This window comes from Notolepis coatsorum, assembly GCF_963971535.1.
Source record: "Notolepis coatsorum genome assembly, chromosome: 14".
NCBI lineage: Eukaryota > Metazoa > Chordata > Actinopteri > Aulopiformes > Paralepididae > Notolepis > Notolepis coatsorum.
This window is the reverse complement of record NC_140178.1, coordinates 58,575,043-58,598,962: the sequence shown is the minus strand read 5'-3', so window position 1 is coordinate 58,598,962 and position 23,920 is coordinate 58,575,043. Positions and strand designations below refer to the sequence as shown.

At 48.9% G+C, this 23,920-nt stretch overlaps 1 protein-coding gene across 1 annotated transcript in view; it reads left to right on the top strand.

The window, feature by feature from the left end:
* Positions 1-21,835, top strand: part of slc16a3a (solute carrier family 16 member 3a) — a gene marked incomplete at both ends in the record, with an annotated part of 40,318 nt that extends 18,483 nt beyond the window's left edge. The window contains 2 exons of the mRNA XM_084329116.1: positions 18,792-18,972; positions 21,393-21,835. Of these exons, the coding sequence (XP_084185242.1) occupies positions 18,792-18,972; positions 21,393-21,835 (624 nt within the window). The remainder of the gene's footprint in view (positions 1-18,791; positions 18,973-21,392) is intronic.
* Positions 21,836-23,920: the final 2,085 nt, after the last annotated feature.

Here is a 23,920-nt window from a genome sequence, read left to right as displayed (position 1 = left end):
TGACTTTGAGCCAAAGTTACACATGAACCGGATTTCGTGCCACATTTTGACTACTACTCTTTAAAGCACAGTTCCTGGTAGCAGCCATGTTGCTTGATAGGCCGATGGCGGCGCTCCTTTGTCCTGAGGTGGTGTGGGAGCCGTTACGGAAGCCGGTTCCCCAAGGGAAATCGGCGAGGCGGTTGCCGTTTTGGAGTGACCAGTCATTTATCTCCGGGACACAATCTCTAGCTGCCACTTCCAACATCGCGCAGCTGGCGAGATTCATGTCCGGGATATTGACGGGCGGCACAGAGCTGACTGATTTACAACATGATCAGCTCGCCCAGTCGGCAGGAGCCATCCTGCATCTGATTCAGCCGCAGGCTATAGCCGCTGGGAAAGTGCGCGCCCTGGCCACTCTGATCCAGCGCCACCTTTGGCTGGAGCAGGCGCGTGTGCCGGAGAAGAAGAGGACTCCACTTCTGACGGCACCCCTCTCCGAGGCTGGACTATTTGGGTCGGCACTGCAGCTGATGACCTCAACCTGCAGGGAGATGCAGGAGGAGCGCTCCGTGCTCCAGCCTCATTTCCCCCCGCCCGATGTTGCCGGTGGAGTCAGACGGCCGCCGCGTCGTCGAGGTTTCTCCGCCGTGGCCGCCGCTGCTACCACCGCCACTGCTGGACCTTCGGTGAAGAAGGCCAGGAGGAGAGAGGGCGCCTCCGCCACTGCAGCCGGCCCATCTACGCCCGGAGGTGACGGTAGGGATCGTCGAGACCAGCCGCCGATCGTTTACCGTCCCTCCGGGGCTCCACGGGGTGGAAAACCCCGATCGGCTCGTGGCAGGCGTCGCTAAGTTCATTGACTTTTTCCCTCTGTGGTCCCCCCCTGTTCCCTTCCCGGCCCCACTATGATTTTGTTGAAAAATAAAGAGTCCCTCCTAAGGAGGGAATGTATTTTTTGTTAACAAACTCTGTGTTTATTCACCAAACATATGATGGGGATGCAACGTGTGAATCTTTCGCTAGTATGGGTTTGATAGGAGGGCTAGACGTTACTTTCATGTTAGAGCTTAAGCAAGGCCTGCAGCCTACACTCGGTTGAAAAAGGGTTTTTTCTGCCTCGACCTGAATCTTCACATAAAGGTAGAGGTTAGTTGTGTGCTCTGTTGCTTAAACAGTGATATTGAGCTGCAACACTATTGTGTTGGTTTGCAGTAATGCTCGTATGAAAACATATCACGGCTCAGCCGCTCTCTCTCTCTATCAGATTTTCTGTGTCTTACAACATAGATACGGGTGTCGGGTTCACACATACACACTTTTGTACACACTTGGCCTTGCTATAAACCCTGTTCACAGATGTGTCTGTGGCTAGCGTGCATTGAATTAGCTTGCGCTATTCATTGGCATTGCTACTGAAGGTATCATATGGCTGTTGTTGTTGTCATATGCGAGGGTTGGGCTTGCGAGGGGGTACCGGATAAACCCCTCCTTCCCTCTTCTGATTGGTCAGGGGGTTTCTGGGACTCTCTTTTCATTCGGTCAGGGTCAAGCTGTTAGGCAGCTTGGCATGGGGGGGGGAAGGGTTTCCCAGACTCCGCACCTATCACAGGCGATTGAGTCTTGGGTTTCCCCCGTCATAGCAAACGTCACTAGGCACGACGACGGCTTCCGTGAGTTTAGACCCGTATGTAGGGTCTGTTGTTGTCAAGTTGTCGGGGCAGAGCGTAGGAACTTACTGTTCTACTACGCTCGATATACGTGTAACTTGAGTCGGTTGGTCACATGACTCAATGTTACCGTGACTTTTCAATCTATGGCTCACGTGGGAAGTCTCTCTGAGGAGTTCCGTCTCTCCTCTGTGGTGAGGGTGGCGGGATGTAAAAATGTAAACAATTTTTACCCTCGGCTGCGTCACGTGGGATTCATGTCAGTCGGTGTTTCTTTCTTTTTTAATAAAAAAGAGTGGAGAATATGAAGCACGACAACCTTCTTGTCGTTCTCCCAGGCGCCTTGAAGGATCAATGTGGGGTCTGGTTAGACTGTCCATTGATATGTTTTGGGTCCCGACGCATACATAGTGCTGGCTCTGGGTGTTTCTGTTAAGAATCATGCAGGAGGCTAGTACGCCTTGGTTGCTTGTTATTAAAACAGCGTTTTTATAGGGCAACTGGGATGGGGGATTTTTTCCTCTTCCGAGAGCCTGTTACTGGGTCTCGACGTATTCTCGTTCATATCTGGGGGATGTTAACGGAATAGATCAGAACATAGGTAGAGGGGTCTCACGCCCTTGGGGTGGGCCACTGAGCGCGGTATAAATAGGACCGTCTGGGTGGCGCCCTCTTTTCATGTTTTAGATCAACACGCATACCTGCCCCCTCTCCTGGAGTGGGCATGTCGGCATGGTTAGGGCACGGGACTGGTTCTGGTCGCGCTGGTCCAGGTCAGTTAACCCGTTGTCCGCCGGGGATGCAGATCTGCTGTTCTGGTACCCTGAGGGACTTGTGCTTTTTTCGGGGGGGAAAATGCCGGGTCGGCCCGGGTGTCACGGGGTTAGGCGTTATGGAGACCCTTTGTTGGGTACACGTTGTACCTGGCACTATTATAAGGGGCTGGTTCTCCTTTCTTTCGCTCCTCTCTCACGCATGGCGAAGAGGGGGCTGTTGGGGTGGTCTTCTGGACCTCCTCTGGTAACCCTGTGTGCTTCCCGAGCCGCCGGGCCCGGTCCGAAGTAATGTTTTGTTGAAACCGTAGGCCTGGGATAACCCCTTTTTTCTTGAGGGGTTATAGGAACAACCACCGTATGTGGTACCAAGAGGGTGGTTGATTCCCTGGTGTGTTGGAGCAGAGTCAACTCCCGGGTTACCCGGTTGAGTGTGCCCCTGCACGTTCATGACGTCTGCCAATCGTCTCAGCCTTCTCTGCCTCGACCCCTCTGGGTGGTTTTTTTTTGATGGAGGCTTTGTCATGGTGCGCAACAACGCCAGCATACGCCCCTTCCACCAGGGGGGGCTGTTTTCAGTTGACCCCTTTGGCCCTGTCTCGTCCGCAGTGCTCCAGGCTCGGGTCTACAGCCTGCTGCCTGGTTTCCCCGGTGCGCTGCCTGCTTCCGTTGGTTAACCTTTTGAATGCTTTACGGCCATGCTGACTGCCTGTGTTGCAGGGTCAGTGTGCCAGGCGGTGTACTATTGGGGGAAAGGGCCCGCTCTTGGAGGGGCCCTGTCCGAATATGCTGGCGATGTGGGGGGCGGTGTCACTAAGTGACCGCCTGGTGGGGTCTTGATGCCTGGCGTCATTGACCTCTCCGGGCCCCCCTTTTTCCAGGGGATCCAGTCCCTTCAGTGGGTCTGGGTCTTCCTTCGCGCTCCGCTGCTACGGCCTTGCCATGGGGTTGAGTTTGCTCTTGACCTCGTGATTTTGGGGGCAGTAACGAGGGTTGTTCCTTCCGTTCGTTCCCTGGTGGCATGCGGGTTGTGCGTGTGCGTAGTCGTGGGGTCAAGCCACGATCTGCTCGCCCTGTGCGTTGAGTTGCTTGAGTTCCTCTTCGCACGGTCGGATCCGTCTCCCTCCCGTCCTCCAATAGGGAGGGTATCCCTCCATTAGGGAGGGTCGGGGGGCTCGGTCCTCCCCGGTCTGATGGTTGTGGGGGGCCTCAGCGGGGTACATTTGTCGAGCTTCTGGCTTCCGCTCAGCTCCTCTTGTGCAGACTGACGCTGAGCGGAGGCCAGAATGAAATAGAACGTAAGGTTATGTATATAACCAAGTTCTATGAATTCTGGTGACGCTCAGCGTCAGGACGGCGCTGCGGCCCTTGATCTCGCCTTGTGGTGAAAGTTTGGGAAGGAGGCGAGTAGGTGACCACACACCTGCTTATGAAGGTAAGTGGATAGGCGTGTGGCCAGACGAATGTTGGTATGTAAAGGTACATTGTGGAATTTTTTATTCAGTGCACGTGCACGAAGTGAAGTCAGTGCAGACTGACGCTGAGTGTCACCAGAATTCATTGAACTTGGTTATATACATAACCTTACATTCCTGGTAGCAGCCATGTTGTGTCACCTGACGTGAATACTGCAAACTGATTTGCTGTGAATGGATTTATCTGACTCAAAAACAGCACTAGTGTTTGACAGGTTTTGCTGTAAAACGTCAACTTGCAATGCATTTTCAATGGACAATAACAGCTTTTGTGAAAAAAACTTAGTAGTTGATAGTTTTTTGCAAATGAACATCCATTCATATCTACATCCTGTGGTTCAGCACAGGGATCAAAATGTTTGAGCATAGTATGCTACCATTTCTGTAGCATAGCTATGCAAAAAACAAACCAAAGAAAAGGCTGAAAATCATGCTACCTAGAATTGTGCAAAAGGAGCAACTTCTGCAACTTGACATATAAAGTAGGGGTGGACATTTTTGTTGTTATTTTCACAAACAATGGACAAATATCACCAAAGAGATTAGTGTGAAGGCTCAGGGATTATAATCCTAGACATTTCCAAAAACATGTTGTTATAGCATCCCAGTGTGACGCAGACCTGTCGATGTACAGTATAAGCCCGATCTCGCTTGAAATAAGTAAATAAAGTACTTATCGACCACAGGAAAAAGGGACATATTCAATGTTATGTTATAGCCATAAATAATATATTGACATATTTTACGAAAATTTACAATGTGTACATAATACAAATACGTACATACTGTATATTACATACTTTTTTATTTTTAAACGCTTTCAGAAAACATTTGAATTCCCCTGCTGGGGAGGCAAGTGCCTTTACCTCAAGACTACCAATACATGCGTTTTTGATAGCCTTGCCCAAACCCTGACCATAACCACACTGTTACTTTAAACTAACCATAACCTTAACTCTAACTATAACCATAAAGTGAGCCGAACGTTTCCACAGCCCATGGGAAGCAGACATGAACCCTGGTTGTACAAAAATTATATATATACATATAGAGCATAGAAGTGCTCCACATATATACACTGTTGTGAAGGGCCAGATTAAACCGAATATATATATTTATTTATATATATATATTTAATTGTATTTGTATATTCTCTAATATTCCCTGATATCCCTTGTATATTCCTTGTACAATATGCATTGAATATCCATTCTAGCCTACTGAACATCCCATAATAGTCTCCATTCTACTATTGGTCGAGACCTTGGTGCCAGGCTGCCATACCCCTCAGACCCAGTTCAAACGTACCGCTCGACATGTACGAACAAGTCCTAGTTCCGCGTAGGAATTTGGCTACCGCACCACTAATGGGACTATTTGTTCATAGTGCGTATATATACTGCGCTACTAAAGTAGGACTTTCTTTTCAGTCCAGTTTCTTACCCTCCAATAGAGTCACAGACGTAAAGCCTCCCCGCGATGCCACGTGTGGGAGTAAGGCCAAGTTCGCCTACCATCGGTATTGAGACATCGTGTATATTAATATTTGAATAGTCATATTTGGCACTATATCGTCGAGTTGGACGTAGTCTATTAAGCTAATAATAGTCTGTTAATATATAGTGCTTCGTGCGGTGAGAATACTACCGTAGTCAGTACCCCATCGTTTCGGGCAGAGAACTGGCTGCTTACCCAGGGTGGTTGACCCTATGTGAAGCTGCACCCGAGGAGCCCCAGAGCCGACGAGCGAGTGGACCTGTATACCGGATTATTCTACCGACGACAGCCCGCCTTCCCAGGCACGGATTATGCTTTGGATACTTTGATTATTCTATGGATAAAGACCCCCGACACTACCGTGTGTTGGAACCCCCCCCCCTGGAGAGGTCGCAAGGTGAGGAGACGCTCTGCAAGACGAGGTCTCTCCACATCTCTCCCCCGTGGACCGGAGAGAGCCGGCCCACAAAGAGTCCACCTGCTTTCATCTGTGGTCCAAGGATCGCCGGCGCATTGAACGGCACTACAGTGTGTTCTCCTGGGATACCCTTGGCCGGACGAGGCAGCTGGATTCTACCCCCCCCCCCCTCCTACTCCTGTCGGCTTACAAGCGACCGGATTAACCCCCTCTAGTGTATCCAGCCTATAATCATTAAAGTATCATTGCTGTTATTCCTTAACTATTCCAGGTCGTATATTTACCACCTGCGCCTTCAGAGATTGGACATTATCTATTGATATACCGCTATAATCATTAAAGTATCATTGCTGTTATTCCTTAACTATTCCAGGTCGTATATTTACCACCTGCGCCTTCAGAGATTGGACATTATCTATTGATATACCGACGAATACTCCTTGCCATAAAAGTGCATACTATTTCAATTCATAAATGTAATTAAGTGATTAAGTGTTTAGTCTACACACCATCGCTGTGTAGGCAATAAAGACTTGTTTCTAATTCGTACATTTGTGTTGGATCCGTTTCATCTACGTGAGAGTGTTCATGATAATATATTTATGCCGTGTACTGGGTGGCCGAATATTAAGTACAAAGGTAGTGGTAGTAAGTATCATATCTAGTAATACAGTCAGGGAATTGTACCCCTCAGTTACAATTGGTCCTTTGAGCCGGAGGGTAATTAGTGTAATATTAATATAGTGTTATTAATATTGAAATGGCCTATGATGAACACTCCACGAAACGATCCTCCTAACCAACGCCCGCAGCGCGAACGACTGCTCCCTCAGTACTTAGAGGCTTACGCTGTCAGTCAACAACCTAGTCTTCTACTAACAGTAAACGCGGTAAAACTAGAAAGTAAAAGTATGTCTAACCCCAACGCCCAGACTACCCCGACCATAGAGGCCCCTACGGGCTCTAATGTAACTGACCAAGTTCACGGTGGGGACCAGTGGGAACCAGACATGACTTCACACCCCGCCAGTACTGAAGAAGTAGTCCCCGATGAGTCCCGGGAGGAATACAACGCTACCGAGAGAGAACTCGGCACGGAAGAAGATGGGGAGAGCACCGTGGAGATAGAGCTCCAAGGCTCCGCAAGGAGTACCCCGAGGGAAGGCTCCCCTATACAACCGCCTTCTCCCAGCGAGGCAGAGAGGACCCTACAGCAGGCCTTCCTCATCAGCCTGAACGCCGCTGCTGAACGCGACCGACTGCAGATCCAGCAGCGGAGCGAAGAAGAGCACATACGCCTGGAAATAAGACGCATTCAGATGGAAGAGAATGTGGCCCGAGACCGAGCAGACAGCCAGCGAGCAGCTGCTGGTGCTCAACGGGACGCAGCGCGCGACAGACAGCAGTCGCAACTAATAGAACAGCTGATCAGACGGACAACACCCTCTCCCTCCGCCAGAGGCTCCAGGAACTCGTCTAGACACACCTCCAGGGCGGCATCCCCTAGCCGAGTAAACAACCCTGAACTTGACCAACAGACGAGGTCTATACCCCCCACAGACCACCTCCCCCCACCGGTCCAAGCGAGACCTAGCAACCGGGAAGGAGCAGCATATCCTGTGGAGAGGCTAAACCAGAGACTACAAGCACTGGATGACCTAACTGAAGACGAAGAGGAAGAGGAGGAGAACCGCGCCCGAAGACAGCACAGTACTCTACCGGACCAGGAGGTCCGGTACAGCCCAGGCTATACTCCCGCGGAGCTGCGCTACAGACCCCCGACTCTATACACGGGTGAGCACGACGCACGACCCGCACCGAGGAACAGCACCTGGACAAGCGGGCCATGGTACACTGCCGGTACCAGCCCATACCAAGGAGCGGGAGGAGACTCGCCTAGGAGGCCTCTCCCCCAACGCTCACCGATGTATCCACAGTCAGCGTCATACATTGGCACGCCTATGGTACCCGACTTCACCCAAGAGAACCGGGCCCAGTATACAGAACTCCGCATGTGTCTGGAGACCATGTTGGTGGATGTATTGGATGAACGCCACAAATACGCCATCCTACTGCAGCACTTAAAGGTGCCCCGCGCACATAATATAGCGCTCGCCTACGCGACTTCCACCACCCCATACACAGCAGCGCTGGTAGCATTGGACCAGAGGTATGGGCGCATATGGGATTACGTGATCCAGGAGATCCGACACATCGACCGCTTACCCCCAGCAATAGACAATCGAGCACTGGACGACCTGTCCATCAGAGTGCAGTCCCTGGTAGGGATGTTGGGAGCGCAAAGAGAGAAGGGGAAGTATGAACTTTACGCCAACTCAAATGTGGAAAGGATCCTGGAGAAGCTGCCGCCCGCTCGTCAGGAGCGCTTTAGGCGGCAGAGGGACCACAGAGACCCGAATGGCCCCGAACCGAACCTCCTCGATCTAGCAGACTTCCTGGCGAGAGAAGTCAGCAGCCTACGGCTAGATACATTCGGACGGAGCACCCCTGGCTCCAGAGAAGGAACCAGACGACTAAATGATGGAAGAAGATCGGTGACTGTGATGCACCAATCGGAGTCAGTACCGAGCAGCAAGAGCCACAGTACCCCCTCCAGAACGGAGAAGTGGAAGATAGTGTGCCCCTACTGTGAGAAAGAACACTGGCTAGCGCAATGTGACTCCTTCCCCAAGCTGAACGCGGAGGAAGCAGGTCAATGGATAAAGTCCAACAAGCGCTGTTTTCGCTGTGCGCGCTCACACATGGCAGCCGAATGCCGCTTAAAGAAAAGGTGCACCAAGTGCGATGGAGCCCATCTGGACATACTTCACGACAGTAACAGACGGCGCCCTTCACCTGCACCATCCAGCCGCAAAGCGAGCGTCATGTACATCGATCCCGCCAGCAGCAGTGGAGCCCGAGTACTCCTAAAAGTAGTGCGTGTGACACTAAGCTACCAGAATAAAGTCCTGGACACTTACGCCGTCCTCGATGACGGGTCAGAGAAGACCCTGCTGCTCGCCTCCGCTGCGGCCCAGCTAGGGCTGCGGGGAAGCGAAACCCAAATGACAATTCGGACAATAAGACGAGATTTGAAGACGATAAAGGGCGAGAATGTCTCATTCTCTATCGCAGCAAGCGGCCAGCCTGAGCGACGGTACCAGATTGCAGACGCTTTCACCAGCCAAGAAATAGGACTGTCGCGGTACACATACCCCGTCGCCAAGCTGATGGAGAAATATGCACATCTGCGCAAGTTACCGATCCCGCTCATAGACAATGCTATGCCGACCCTGTTGATAGGCTCCGACCATGCAGACCTCATTGTCCCGATAGACCGGGTTCATACCGGACCCCGAGGCTGTCCTGCAGCAGTCGAGACCCGTTTGGGATGGACTCTCCAAGGCCCGCTCGCCAAATCTCTCAACCGAAGTACAGCCACTAGATGTCTCCACTCCCGAGTCACAGAGGGAGAAACCGCACTCCTGCAACACGTAGAGCGGCTATGGAGCTTGGAACAAATGCCCTTTAAGAATGGAAAGAAAGACATTCGCTCTAAAGATGACATTTACGCCATTCACCTCCTCGAGACAGGGACCAAGAGAGTCCCGGTCAACGGCGTGTTGAGATACGCCACGCCACTCCTGCGGCGAGAAGGAATGCCTACTTTCCACGCCAAGACAGATGCCATAGAACGGTACCTGCTGAACACGGAGCGGCGCTTAGCCAAGAACCCCGCCCAAGAGAGTGTATACCGCGCTGAGATTGAGAAGCTCATCACAGCGGGACACGTCACAAAGATGGACATTAAAGAGGCTGACCAGACCACTGAATCGTGGTACGTGCCCCACCACAAGGTCCATCACAACGGTAAAGACCGCATAGTATTTAACTGCAGCTACCAGATCGGATCCCAAAATCTGAATAAAGAGTTACTGCCCGGTCCCACACTCGGCCCCTCCCTACTCGGCGTTCTACTCCGCTTCCGCCAGGAAAAGGTGGCCATCAGCGGGGACATTAAAGGAATGTTCCTGCAGGTGAGATTAGTAGAGGCGGACAAGCCCCTGTTACGGTTCCTATGGAGAGAGAAGCCAGGAGATGAGCACCCAGCCATCTACCAATGGGAAGTCCTCCCCTTCGGAACGACGTGCAGCCCCTGCTGTGCGACATTTGCACTACAGAAACATGTAGCAGAGGACCCAGCAGCGGACGAAGAGGTCCGACACAGCGTAAAGAACAGCTTCTACGTAGACAACTGTCTACAAAGCCTTTCAACCCAGGAAGAAGCCGAGGCTCTCCTGATTAAACTCTGCGCCTCATTGATCAAAGGCGGCTTTGATCTCAGGCAGTGGGCCAGCAGCGATCCGCAAGTACTGCGCAGCCTCTCCTCCGAGGACAAGGCAGCCAGCAGCGAGACCTGGATGGCTACAATCCCGGGAGAAGCCCAGGAGATGACCCTGGGATTGGTGTGGCGATTCAAAACAGATTCGCTTCACTACAGACACAAGCCCCTGACTGCGGAGCAGGGAAGGCCGGCGGCGGCGCCGACCACCAGACAGAGTGTGTACACAACACTCGCCCGATAATATGACCCGCTAGGATGTATTCTACCGTACACCACCAGGGCAAAAATTATTGTACGAGCATTGTGGGACAAGGACCAGGGCTGGGACGACCCCATTCCCGCACACCTTGCATCCACCTGGAGAGAGTGGGAGATGGAGCTCCACTCACTCCCAGGCGTTAATATGCGCCGAAGCTACTTCCCACCCACGGTGAGGCCAGAGACATGTAAAATGGACTTGCACGTCTTCAGTGACGCCTCAGAGGTCGCATACGGATCAGTAGCCTACTTGCGGGCCCAAGATCAAGGGGGAGAGATCTACACAGCATTTGTCCTCGCCCGCTCGAGAGTAGCCCCACGCAAGCAACAATCTATCCCACGTCTAGAGCTCTGCGCAGCCCTAGCCGGAGCGCACCTAGCCACGCTCATCCAACGTGAGCTCACCATACCGGTGTCTAGAACAATCCTGTGGTCAGATTCCACGACGGTACTCGCCTGGATCAAATCGGACTCATGCAAGTACAAAGTCTTCGTGGGAGTCAGAGTCACCGAGATTCAAGACTTAACCGAAGAGTTAACCGGAGAAACAGAGTGGCGCTACGTTGATACAAAACAGAACCCAGCTGACGTCATCACCCGGGGGATGCCCCTGGATGACCTCACCCGTCGCAATGTCTACAGTGACGGCCCCGCATTCCTAAGACTCCCGGAAGGACAGTGGCCCATGCCTATCCCGAGGGAAGCCAGTCCAGAGGAGGTGGAAATTAAGAAGTCTGTGTTCTGTGGATTGAGCACCGTAGCCTCCACCGACCCTAACATAAACGATTGCACGTCCATAGAGAGTGCACAACAAAGAACATTCCTGCGGTACCACCCGGAGTGCAAGTCCCCCGCTGATATGTCAGCAGCTAACTACGAGGAAGCAGAATTGCTTCTACTGCAGCGAGCCCAGAGAGACTCGTTCCCCGATGAATTGGCCTGTCTACAGGGAGGAAAGCCCGTCCCATCCGACAGCAGATTAATTCATCTGGCCCCCGAGAGCGACGCTCACACCCTCATCAGAGTGGGTGGTCGCCTACGCAGAGCCCCCAATCTACCGGATGACATTAAATACCCGATCGTATTGAACAACCGACACAAGGTCACAGAGCTGATTATAAAGAAATACGATGAGGATGTACATCACGCAGGAGCAGAAAGAGTCTTCGCGGAAATCAGACGTCGTTACTGGATCCTACAAGGAAGAGAGGCGGTACGACGCTTCCAACGAACATGTCTAGACTGCCGCAAGTGGCGCGCGCAGCCCAGCATACCAAGGATGGCTGACCTTCCTCCATGTCGCCTCCGAATCGGTGACAAGCCATTCCACTCAACGGGTATGGACTGCTTTGGCCCGCTGCACATAAAGAAAGGAAGAGGAACCGAGAAGCGGTGGGGTATTGTATTCAAATGCATGACCACCAGAGCGATACACATCGAGCTTCTCCCGACCATGAGCGCAGACTCATTCCTTATGGCCTTCCGTAGATTCATATCACGGAAAGGAAGACCGTCTACCCTATTGTCCGATCATGGGACAAACTTTAAAGGCGGCGAAAGAGAGCTGAGAGAGAGCTTCCAAGCTATGGGCCCAGAACTTAAGACCCACCTCGCTCCAGCACAGGTTGATTTCCAATTCAACCCCCCAAACGCACCCCACTTCGGTGGCACTTGGGAACGAGAAGTGCGCTCCATAAAGACAGCCCTGTACGCAGTACTTGGGGCCCAGACTGTGGCGGAAGAAGTCCTAATGACAGTCCTCACGGAGATTGAGGGAGTACTTAACTCGAAGCCCCTCGGATATGTCTCCAGTGATGTGGCGGATATCGACCCAGTTACCCCCAACACACTCCTGATGGGGCGGCTAGATCCCACATTACCCCAGACAATGTACCGGCCTGAAGAAGCGAACGGCCGACGAATGTGGAGGTACAGCCAAGTATTAGCCGACAAGTTTTGGAACAGTTTCCTACTGCACTACCTACCGTCTCTACAGACCCGCCAGAAGTGGGTAAAGGAGAGAGACAATTTGACAGAAGGAACAGTCGTCATGATTATTGATCAATCACTGCCCAGAGCTATGTGGCCGGCCGGCCGCGTAAGCAAAGTGATCACCGGTGCCGACGGCAAGGTCCGAGCAGCTGAAGTGCTCGTCCAGGGTCGCACTTACACCCGTCCCGTGGCAAGGCTCATAGAACTGCCTCGACTCCCAGACACAATCGATGATGACCATGACCCTACAACCCTATGACTTTGTGAAGTTGACTGACCCCTACAGCAAACCCTTATGTGTAAATAGACAACGCGATTAATCTGTCTCCGTTTAACTGATTAGGTCTGGGACCTATTCAGGGGGTGGCTGTTGTGAAGGGCCAGATTAAACCGAATATATATATTTATTTATATATATATATTTAATTGTATTTGTATATTCTCTAATATTCCCTGATATCCCTTGTATATTCCTTGTACAATATGCATTGAATATCCATTCTAGCCTACTGAACATCCCATAATAGTCTCCATTCTACTATTGGTCGAGACCTTGGTGCCAGGCTGCCATACCCCTCAGACCCAGTTCAAACGTACCGCTCGACATGTACGAACAAGTCCTAGTTCCGCGTAGGAATTTGGCTACCGCACCACTAATGGGACTATTTGTTCATAGTGCGTATATATACTGCGCTACTAAAGTAGGACTTTCTTTTCAGTCCAGTTTCTTACCCTCCAATAGAGTCACAGACGTAAAGCCTCCCCGCGATGCCACGTGTGGGAGTAAGGCCAAGTTCGCCTACCATCGGTATTGAGACATCGTGTATATTAATATTTGAATAGTCATATTTGGCACTATATCGTCGAGTTGGACGTAGTCTATTAAGCTAATAATAGTCTGTTAATATATAGTGCTTCGTGCGGTGAGAATACTACCGTAGTCAGTACCCCATCGTTTCGGGCAGAGAACTGGCTGCTTACCCAGGGTGGTTGACCCTATGTGAAGCTGCACCCGAGGAGCCCCAGAGCCGACGAGCGAGTGGACCTGTATACCGGATTATTCTACCGACGACAGCCCGCCTTCCCAGGCACGGATTATGCTTTGGATACTTTGATTATTCTATGGATAAAGACCCCCGACACTACCGTGTGTTGGAACCCCCCCCCCTGGAGAGGTCGCAAGGTGAGGAGACGCTCTGCAAGACGAGGTCTCTCCACATCTCTCCCCCGTGGACCGGAGAGAGCCGGCCCACAAAGAGTCCACCTGCTTTCATCTGTGGTCCAAGGATCGCCGGCGCATTGAACGGCACTACAGTGTGTTCTCCTGGGATACCCTTGGCCGGACGAGGCAGCTGGATTCTACCCCCCCCCCCCTCCTACTCCTGTCGGCTTACAAGCGACCGGATTAACCCCCTCTAGTGTATCCAGCCTATAATCATTAAAGTATCATTGCTGTTATTCCTTAACTATTCCAGGTCGTATATTTACCACCTGCGCCTTCAGAGATTGGACATTATCTATTGATATACCGACGAATACTCCTTGCCATAAAAGTGCATACTATTTCAATTCATAAATGTAATTAAGTGATTAAGTGTTTAGTCTACACACCATCGCTGTGTAGGCAATAAAGACTTGTTTCTAATTCGTACATTTGTGTTGGATCCGTTTCATCTACGTGAGAGTGTTCATGATAATATATTTATGCCGTGTACTGGGTGGCCGAATATTAAGTACAAAGGTAGTGGTAGTAAGTATCATATCTAGTAATACAGTCAGGGAATTGTACCCCTCAGTTACATACACCATAAGACATAATCAAACCTATAGTCTTAGTCATGTGTCAAATGCTCCTTTCGTTTTCATCATATTTAGTCACCTTCATTTATTTTTCATTTTAGTCTTAGGTCGCTTTCACACAGGGGCTGTTTGGTCCGGACTATCGGACCAGAATTCGATAGTCCGGTTTTTCGGGTTTGTGTGAATGCGCGCCGAACTCGGTCCGCAGACCAAACACACGAACTCTGGTCCGCCTGAAAACGTAGGTCTCGGTTCGCTTCAACGGACCAAACGCGGACCAAATATAGGAAGTGCTTATTATTACCACTGCGCACGGCATTTACTGCAAAACAAGCACACTGCATCTATCTATCTCTCTATCTCTCTCTCTATCTATCTATCTATCTATCTCTCTATCTCTCTCTCTATCTATCTATCTATCTATCTATCTATCTATCTATCTATCTATCTATCTATCTATCTATCTATCTATCTATCTATCTATCTATCTATCTATCTATCTATCTATCTATCTATCTATCTATCTATCTATCTATCTATCTATCTATCTATCTATCTATCTATCTATCTATCTATCTATCTATCTATCTATCTATCTATCTATCTATCTATCTATCTATCTATCTATCTATCTATCTATCTATCTAACTGTGCATCTTGGATAGAAGGAAGAAAAAACGCGGCTTATTATATTATTACCGAGGCGCTCGGCATTCACTGCAAAACAAGCACACTGTACACATATGGGCAGAAGACCAAATAAAACAGCTACTTGTGGGCACTCATAAAAACAACGCGGTGTACAAGTTGTTTAGCGAGAGGATGGTGGCAATGGGCTTCAATAGAACAATGGATCAATGTCACGTCAAAATAAACAACTCCGCCTCCGCTGATCTGGAGGGCTCGCAGTCCACACACAGACACACACACGCGCGCGCGCACACACGGGCTCGCAGCCACACACACACATTTCCGTCCAATAGACGAGCGCCCTTTTTCGACCGCGTGACATTGTTCAGAAAGTTCGGTGCACCTGACAAATTGCTATGTGAACGCAGACGAACCAAATGAAGAATGCAACAATGTTGCAACTTCACCACCAGAACCGCACCGAGTCCACCAAAACTATATGTGAAAGCGACCGTAGTCAGTTTTAGTCAACTACAGGTCTGAGCATTTTAGTCTTAGTGAGTTTTAGTCTCGATTTTGTCTTTTTTGTTTTAGTCTAGATTTAGTCAGGGGAAAAAGCTTTGTTGACGAACATATTTAGTCATCATTTTCGTTGACAAAATTAACACTGGGACAAACCCCCCTGCGCAATGGCAGTGTTTCTGGACTTCAAAAAAGCCTTTGACTCCGTCAGTCACCAGGTCATCCTAGCCAAATTATCACATTTACATTTTTCCCCAGAGGCTATCCAGTGGTTTAGCTCATATTTATCCAACAGGGAACAGTGTGTAAGTGTTAACGGTATCAAGTCTCCTTACCACACTTGCCTGGTTGGTGTCCCCCAGGGATCAATACTAGGACCAATTCTGTTCTCACTGTTTATAAATGATCTACCGATGTGTGTAACAATGTACATGTCCAGATGTATGCAGATGCTGTTATATTTACCCATGGCAAAAGCTATGCAGAGGTATCAACGGTCTTAACCTCTGTCTTGACCAGTGTTCAGGACTTTTTTATGCTTTGTGTGGGGACTGCGGATGCAAATTAGCATCCTTGCTAACGAATTCCATATAAATTGATAGTTTATTAACGATGCAGCAGCCTGATGCAGGCGGCTTGGTGAGGATGCATACAGAGCTGCACGTTCCTGGGCACCTGCGCTCAGCGCACGCACACACACACACACACACACACACACACACACACACACACACACACACACACACACACACACACACACACACACACACACACACACACACACACACACACACACACACACACACACACACACACACACACACACACACACACACACACACACACACACACACACACACACACACACACACACACACACACACACACACACACACACACACACACACACACACACACACACACACACACACACACACACACACACACACACACACACACACACACACACACACACACACACACACACACACACACACACACACACACACACACACACACACACACACACACACACACACACACACACACACACACACACACACACACACACACACACACACACACACACACACACACACACACACACACACACACACACACACACACACACACACACACACACACACACACACACACACACACACACACACACACACACACACACACACACACACACACACACACACACACACACACACACACACACACACACACACACACACACACACACACACACACACACACACACACACACACACACACACACACACACACACACACACACACACACACACACACACACACACACACACACACACACACACACACACACACACACACACACACACACACACACACACACACACACACACACACACACACACACACACACACACACACACACACACACACACACACACACACACACACACACACACACACACACACACACACACACACACACACACACACACACACACACACACACACACACACACACACACACACACACACACACACACACACACACACACACACACACACACACACACACACACACACACACACACACACACACACACACACACACACACACACACACACACACACACACACACACACACACACACACACACACACACACACACACACACACACACACACACACACACACACACACACACACACACACACACACACACACACACACACACACACACACACACACACACACACACACACACACACACACACACACACACACACACACACACACACACACACACACACACACACACACACACACACACACACACACACACACACACACACACACACACACACACACACACACACACACACACACACACACACACACACACACACACACACACACACACACACACACACACACACACACACACACACACACACACACAGAGGAGCCGGACGACCAGACGCTCAAACCCTGTGCACCAGCAACAGTAGGCTTCTATTATTCTAATGACGTGTTTTATTAGGTATTATAGTAGTAAGTCCTACTGTAGAACATTACATATTAGCATGACATCTCATTTAGTAATGTCAATACTCAATGACTGCGCGCTTGTCAACAGCGTCGTTCAGTATTGACATTACTAAATGAGATGTAATACCTAATAAAACAAGTCATTAGAATAATAGAAGCCTACTTTGCTGGAACAATTCATTTTGTATACAGTACGTGTGTGTGTGTGTGTGTGTGTGTGTGTGTGTGTGTGTGTGTGTGTGTGTGTGTGTGTGTGTGTGTGTGTGTGTGTGTGTGTGTGTGTGTGTGTGTGTGTGTGTGTGTGTGTGTGTGTGTTCGCGCCATGAGGCTGCCTCACTAAGCCGTTTCTCCACGCATTTATTTATCCACTCTGGTTGGATGGTGTATTGTACCTATGCTGTATAATAACAATACATTTTTAATCTAATCTCATTTTGAGATCAGTCGCAAATCGCTTCCGCACTACCTGTTGAATGGATCAGCATGGTGCAGTGCAATGCCGAACCCCTGCTGTTTTGCACACGTCATTCGCCTTAAAAGGAGTTGGCGGGCGTGTCAGTATGCAAATTCAATGAACGAGAATGTGCATTTCAGTTTAAGAATTTCATTCATGGGAACCCAGTTGCGAAGATTTTTACGAGTTACGGAGACCGTTTCATGCGTTCAGGAATCCGGAGGAGGATTTCCGTAAATCTGTTGGTACGAAATTCTTCCCAATATATTTACAAAGGCACTTACGAACACGTTCGAGAATGAGGACCACTGTCATTAACCCATTCCTTCCCTCCCAACCAACGTTATTAATTTGATGTGGCACAGTCCCAAAAGGTTATCTTGTATTGCACAGCCCTTTTATATTGCACTGTCCTGTGTAGGTTGCGACCACATTTCGATCCTACTTGTTAAGTAGATTTATTGAATGTGGCACACATACATTTTTCTATGGATTTTCTATGATTTTTCAACATATTTATAGTGTAACGTTCCAGAAATGTTTGGTTGATACAATTGCTGGTTATCTTTGAAGCGATTTAAGGAGGCTCGCCACTCTGGATTTTGCCTGGACCGTGATGCTGTTATACCAGATGATGATGCAGTACTGGATAACACTCTGGATGGTAGAACAGTAAAACACTTTTGGAAATGTAAATAATATTACTTATACAATAAGTAAATCTATTACTTATGGCTATACCCTAACGTACATTATGTACCTTTTTTTCTGTGGTCAATTACTACTTTATTTACGTTTTCTGATGAGACCTTGTTGTTTGTCAGGAATGTCTCTAACCTCTTAATGCAACAAACCAGTTCAGTGCTGCAGGAATCGATCCAACCATCCAAGACTAACCCAGTGTCCTCACGCTCTCCCCCTCCAGGCCAAGGACTACGGCTCCCTGGTGGTGTTCTGCATCTTCTTCGGCCTTTCCTATGGCATGGTGGGAGCGCTCCAGTTCGAGGTTCTCATGGCTATAGTTGGCACAGAGAAGTTCTCCAGCGCTATTGGACTGGTGCTGCTCATGGAGGCCATCGCTGTGTTGGTGGGGCCACCTGGTGCCGGTCAGTATAGATTAGTGACTTCACTGTCCCCGTGGGGGGGTTGCATGTGCTACTTTCAGAATATCAGAATGGAAAAAAACAATACATGAACAAAAATAAATGACAGTTTCCACCAGATAATACAGTATAGACAAGACACATCTTATTTAAGGTAAAGCGGGAGATGATTTTCCCTCTGACTCTATCCTTCCTTTGTCCCTGCCCCCCCCCCCCCCCCCCCGCATTGGATGCGTTTCAATGCCATCGTGTGAACCGCTAGACTCGCCTGACCAAAAAAACTGCGCCCGGAGTGAATTAAACGTAACGGTGGGCGATACTGCCACCTATCAGGATGCGGCCGGTATTGCACTCTAGCGATCTCAGAGTGGTTCCCTATGGTAACCCCGAGGTCCGTGTGAGAGAAATGAATACAAATATCGAATAAACGCTCCCACGCGCACGCCCATATTCCGATCCGTGCAAGTACACCTGAACAATAAACTGGACTGGTCGGATAACACAGAGGCCCTCTACAGGAAAGGACAGAGCAGGCTGTTCTTCCTGATGAGACTCAGGTCCTTCAACGTGTGCAACAGACTGCTGCAGTCATTTTACCAGTCTGTAGTGGCCAGCGTCCTCTTCTATGCTGTGGCATGCTGGGGAGGCTACATCAACTCAAGGGACACCAACAAGCTCAACAAGCTGGTGAGGAAGGCTAGCTCCGTGGTGGGAGTCGAGCTACCTAGACTAGAGGTGATGGCAGAGAGGGGGATGATAAGGAAGCTGGCTGCCATCATGGAGAACCCCTACCACCCCCTCTACGACGAGCTAGTCAAGATGAGAAGCTCGTTCAGCCACAGACTCATACCCCCCCGACACTCAACTAACCGCCTCGGACAGTCCTTCATACCAGCGGCCATCAGGCTCCACAACAGTGGGCAGCGACTAGCAGCCTCCAGGCTCCACAACAGGGGGCAGCGACTGCTACCAGACATTGACCTGGGACTTATAGGAACCCAAGGAGGACAACTTACACTACCTTAGGCATACTGCACCTTATGTGGATACTGTGATACTGTGAACAATGTATATTTCAGTGGATACTGTGATACTGTGAATAATGCATACTCAGTAGATAGTCAATTATAACACTACCTTATGCATACTGCACCTTATGTGACACTGTGAAAACTGTGAATATTTTTTTCAGCTAGTTAGATAGTAAATTATATTGACCTATTTGTTTACACTGCCTGTGTTGTTTTTACTACCTGTACCACCCCCCCTTCCCCCATGCTGCTATGATGCCTGAATTTCCCCAAGGGGATCAATAAAGGAATATCTTATCTTATCTTATCTTAATATTCACAGGGGTATATATTGTCATTTGAAACAAGTTACTGTGGTGGAAAATATTATAAGAGCAGAAAATGTAGTGGCAGTAAACAATTTCTGAGTCCAAAGCTGAATAAAAATGATCATAGATTTATTCCATCATATGGCCACATAAGGAAATGCTCAGTTCACAATCAGAAACAGTGTACACACAAATGTCTGACCAAGAAGTGAGAGCGATCTCTGGTCAGACATACAATTAAATACATGAAATGACGTCTATGAAGGAGGAAGAACAAAAGGGCTGGTTAGAGAAATTAATAATACAACTATATTATGACTATAGCCTGTAAGGAAAACAGCTTCGTCTAACAGTTCCCATAACCTTGAAGAGACACACATCCTGTGACCTATAGTCTGGGCCTCTATGATAGAATACTATTTGTAACACAGATGTATAATGACATGATAATATTTCTACCACATTACCAATGCATTGTCCTGTGGGATTATGCCCCCGCGACGAAATTAATTAGTATCCCCCTCAATCTTTCTATCTCTCTCTCTGTCTGCCAGTCGCAGACTGTGGGTGACTGTCACTCAAAGCGCTTATGGGCGGAGCCCAGCCCAAAATCAGCTTGAAATCTTGATGTGGAAAATGCTGCTTTAGAGTAATTGATTAGAAATAGAAAACAATGAATTTTTTGGAAAAAATACTTTACAGATGTGTTCCATAGACTCACAGGAATTGTGTAAAGTTGCCCAAATAGTGAAAGGAATAGCAACGCATGTCCCCTTTAAATACCTTTAACGAGCAGGCTACTGTGGCACATAGAGGTGTGTCTCTCTTTCCCTCTGTCTCTACATCTGTCTCTCTTTCCCTCTGTCCCTTACTCTCTGTCCCTTACTCTCTGTCTCTTGGCCTCACCCTTTCGCTCCCTTTCAATATATATCTCATCCCCTCACTGTCACCCTCTCTCTCTCACCCTCTCTCTATTTCTCACCCCTTTTCTCCATCTCTCACTCTGTCTCTCACTCTCACCCTCTCTCGCTCTCTCATCCTCTCTCTCTTTCTCTCTCTCTCTCCTTTCTTCCTCTTCGCCCAGGTCGCCTGCTGGATGCCACCAAGAACTACATGTACGTGTTCCTGCTGGCAGGAAGTGAGGTGGTTGTCGCCGCCCTGGTGCTGGCCACGTGCAACTTCCTGTTCATCGGGAGGAGGAAGAAGCCCTCGGAGCTGACGGCCGAGCTGGAGAATGGCGGGGTGGTGGCCGACGTGGCCGAGATGGAGCAACTCAGTAAGACGCATGAGAGGGAGGACGGGGAGGAGGAAGAGGAGAAGGGGGAGAAAGAAGCAAGAGAAAAGGAGGAGGTGAAGGAGTTAAAGAAAGGGGAGGAGACAGGAACACAGAAGAAGGAGGAGAAAAAGGGTGCGAGGGAGGCGGTCAGGCCGGAGAGTATCACAGTGGACTCACAGGAAGTGGAGAGGTTCCTCAAAGAGCCCCAACAAAACGGCGGCATGGCCTCCAGCCCAGAGACATGTCTGTGAACGAGGGGGGGGGGGGGGGGGGGGCTGAGGAGGACACTGTGACAAAGAAACTAGAACTCAGAAAACTACGACGAAGTGTACTTTGAAGTGTGCTAAGAACAAGTACACAGAGGAAGGGGCTGACGTTCCCACTCTATCCTCCTCTAGTATTTATTCACAGGTGTTTGTTTTGTTGTTAGTTGTCGTTCATGGTGGGGCTGGTGCCCATATCGAGACACGCCAAGCAAATGTGAAGTGAAATCGATGTGATTTAAGTATACAAGCTATTACTGCCATGTCAAATAGTCAGCGTGCAGGAGAGCACCGGTGTGCTAGTAAGTTATTTTGAGTGTGTCGGTAACTCAGTATTTGAAGCATAGATGTACGTCGCTGGACTGCGTTGTGCATGCTTGCCTCCATGTGCCACAGGCTTCTAGTTCACAAAGTTGTACTACTGAACCACTGTCACCACAGTGTTTTATTGCAACATGTCCAATTAAACAAAAGCCAGTGCTAGATCCCCAAGAGAACATTCTGGAACTTGAGGTTCTGTTGTCATTACATGTAGTTGGAGAAAAGGAAGCTTGTGGAGGGACCATTCGTGGCTTTGACACACCAGTTTAAGAGCTTTTAACAGGAAGTTTAAAGACCTCCGATTTTCATTGATGTTTAAATAATGTATGTACATTTGTATGTATTGACAGGCCAGCAAGCTAACCCATTGTCAAATCCCTAATTATTTTAAGGGAAAAAAGGCAATATTCCAAGAGAAAATTCTGGAACATGAGGTGGAATATCGGGAGGTCTTCTCCAGAGTCAGGCCTGCTTGCAGCCGGATAGCTTTCTACTGAACGCAGTGGAAATTGGTATCTATCTTCTTGTCTGACACTGGAGAAGATGGTAAGCGCATTTCCCATAATGTTGGCGTGTTGCTTTAACACTTTGAATGCCACTCACGGCTTTTCTCGGGTTATTACCCCCCGGGTTGAAGGCCCATCACGAGAATATTCGTTTTATTCGTTTTTTTTTTTTTATTAGCGATCTGAAATCATAATTCTCATAATTGCATCAAGCGAGTCTACCGTTGGAGATCCAGTCACCCCAGGTGCTCAGATGTGAAAAAAGCGCCCCCTATCGTCTCCCAGATGGTAAATCACCCTTTTGGATTGGACTCAATGAAAATGAGTGGGGGGAAAAAAACCCGCACTCCACATTTTACTTCTCACTCATGTAACCGGGGTCTACCAGCTTCACTCTGGAGCCTCGGAGCCGCGGGGAATATGTGTTTTACTGTATACACGATGGATAAATTAACACTTTGATTGCCTAAGACTAAATTCATGATATACCATCCCTTGCCAGCTCTATTTGTCTATGGAGAAGTTCCCCTTCTTTGCAGGGCTATAACTTTTTAAATTCTATTGCTAAATTGCCATTATTAGGGCCCATTCAATGTCCTATATGTATTGTTCAGGGTGTATGAACGTTAAACTTTTTCATTCACATATTCATACTAAAATATGATCTAAAGTATAAGTATGTTTTCATCTCTTTCTGCAGCTTTCTCCAGAACGTGATTTATAGCCCCAAATGCATTATATTGATGATCAAATACAGTTTGATAGCAATCGGCGCAATATAAAAAAATCCAACTGGACGGACTTCTGGAAGTTACTACACGTCATCTGATGTTGACCGGATGGGCGAGGGGGCGTTTATAATTCCGTGGGCAGCGTTATACCATTCATCTAATGTGGGTCAAATGTTCATCATAGCAGTTAGTGTCGAACACGGTAATATTACACGCTAAAACTCACCCCAGTCTCCGCGGGCCGTTGGGCGATCAGCGTGGGGTAGACAGTTTTCCATTATGGGATGTCGAAATACCCGGTCCATTTCCAGGTTGTATAATACTATATACGTCCAAATCATGTTGTTTATCGAGTTATTTGCAACCGATCGATGTCCAGTGTATCAAGATGGAGTCCCGGGACCTATAGCGAGTGCCCGGAAGTAATATGGGTGATCAGCACTTCATCCACATAACTTCCTGTTTGGCGCTTCTGCCGATCGGCCACCAGATGGCGCTCTTGAACCGCTAGAGGA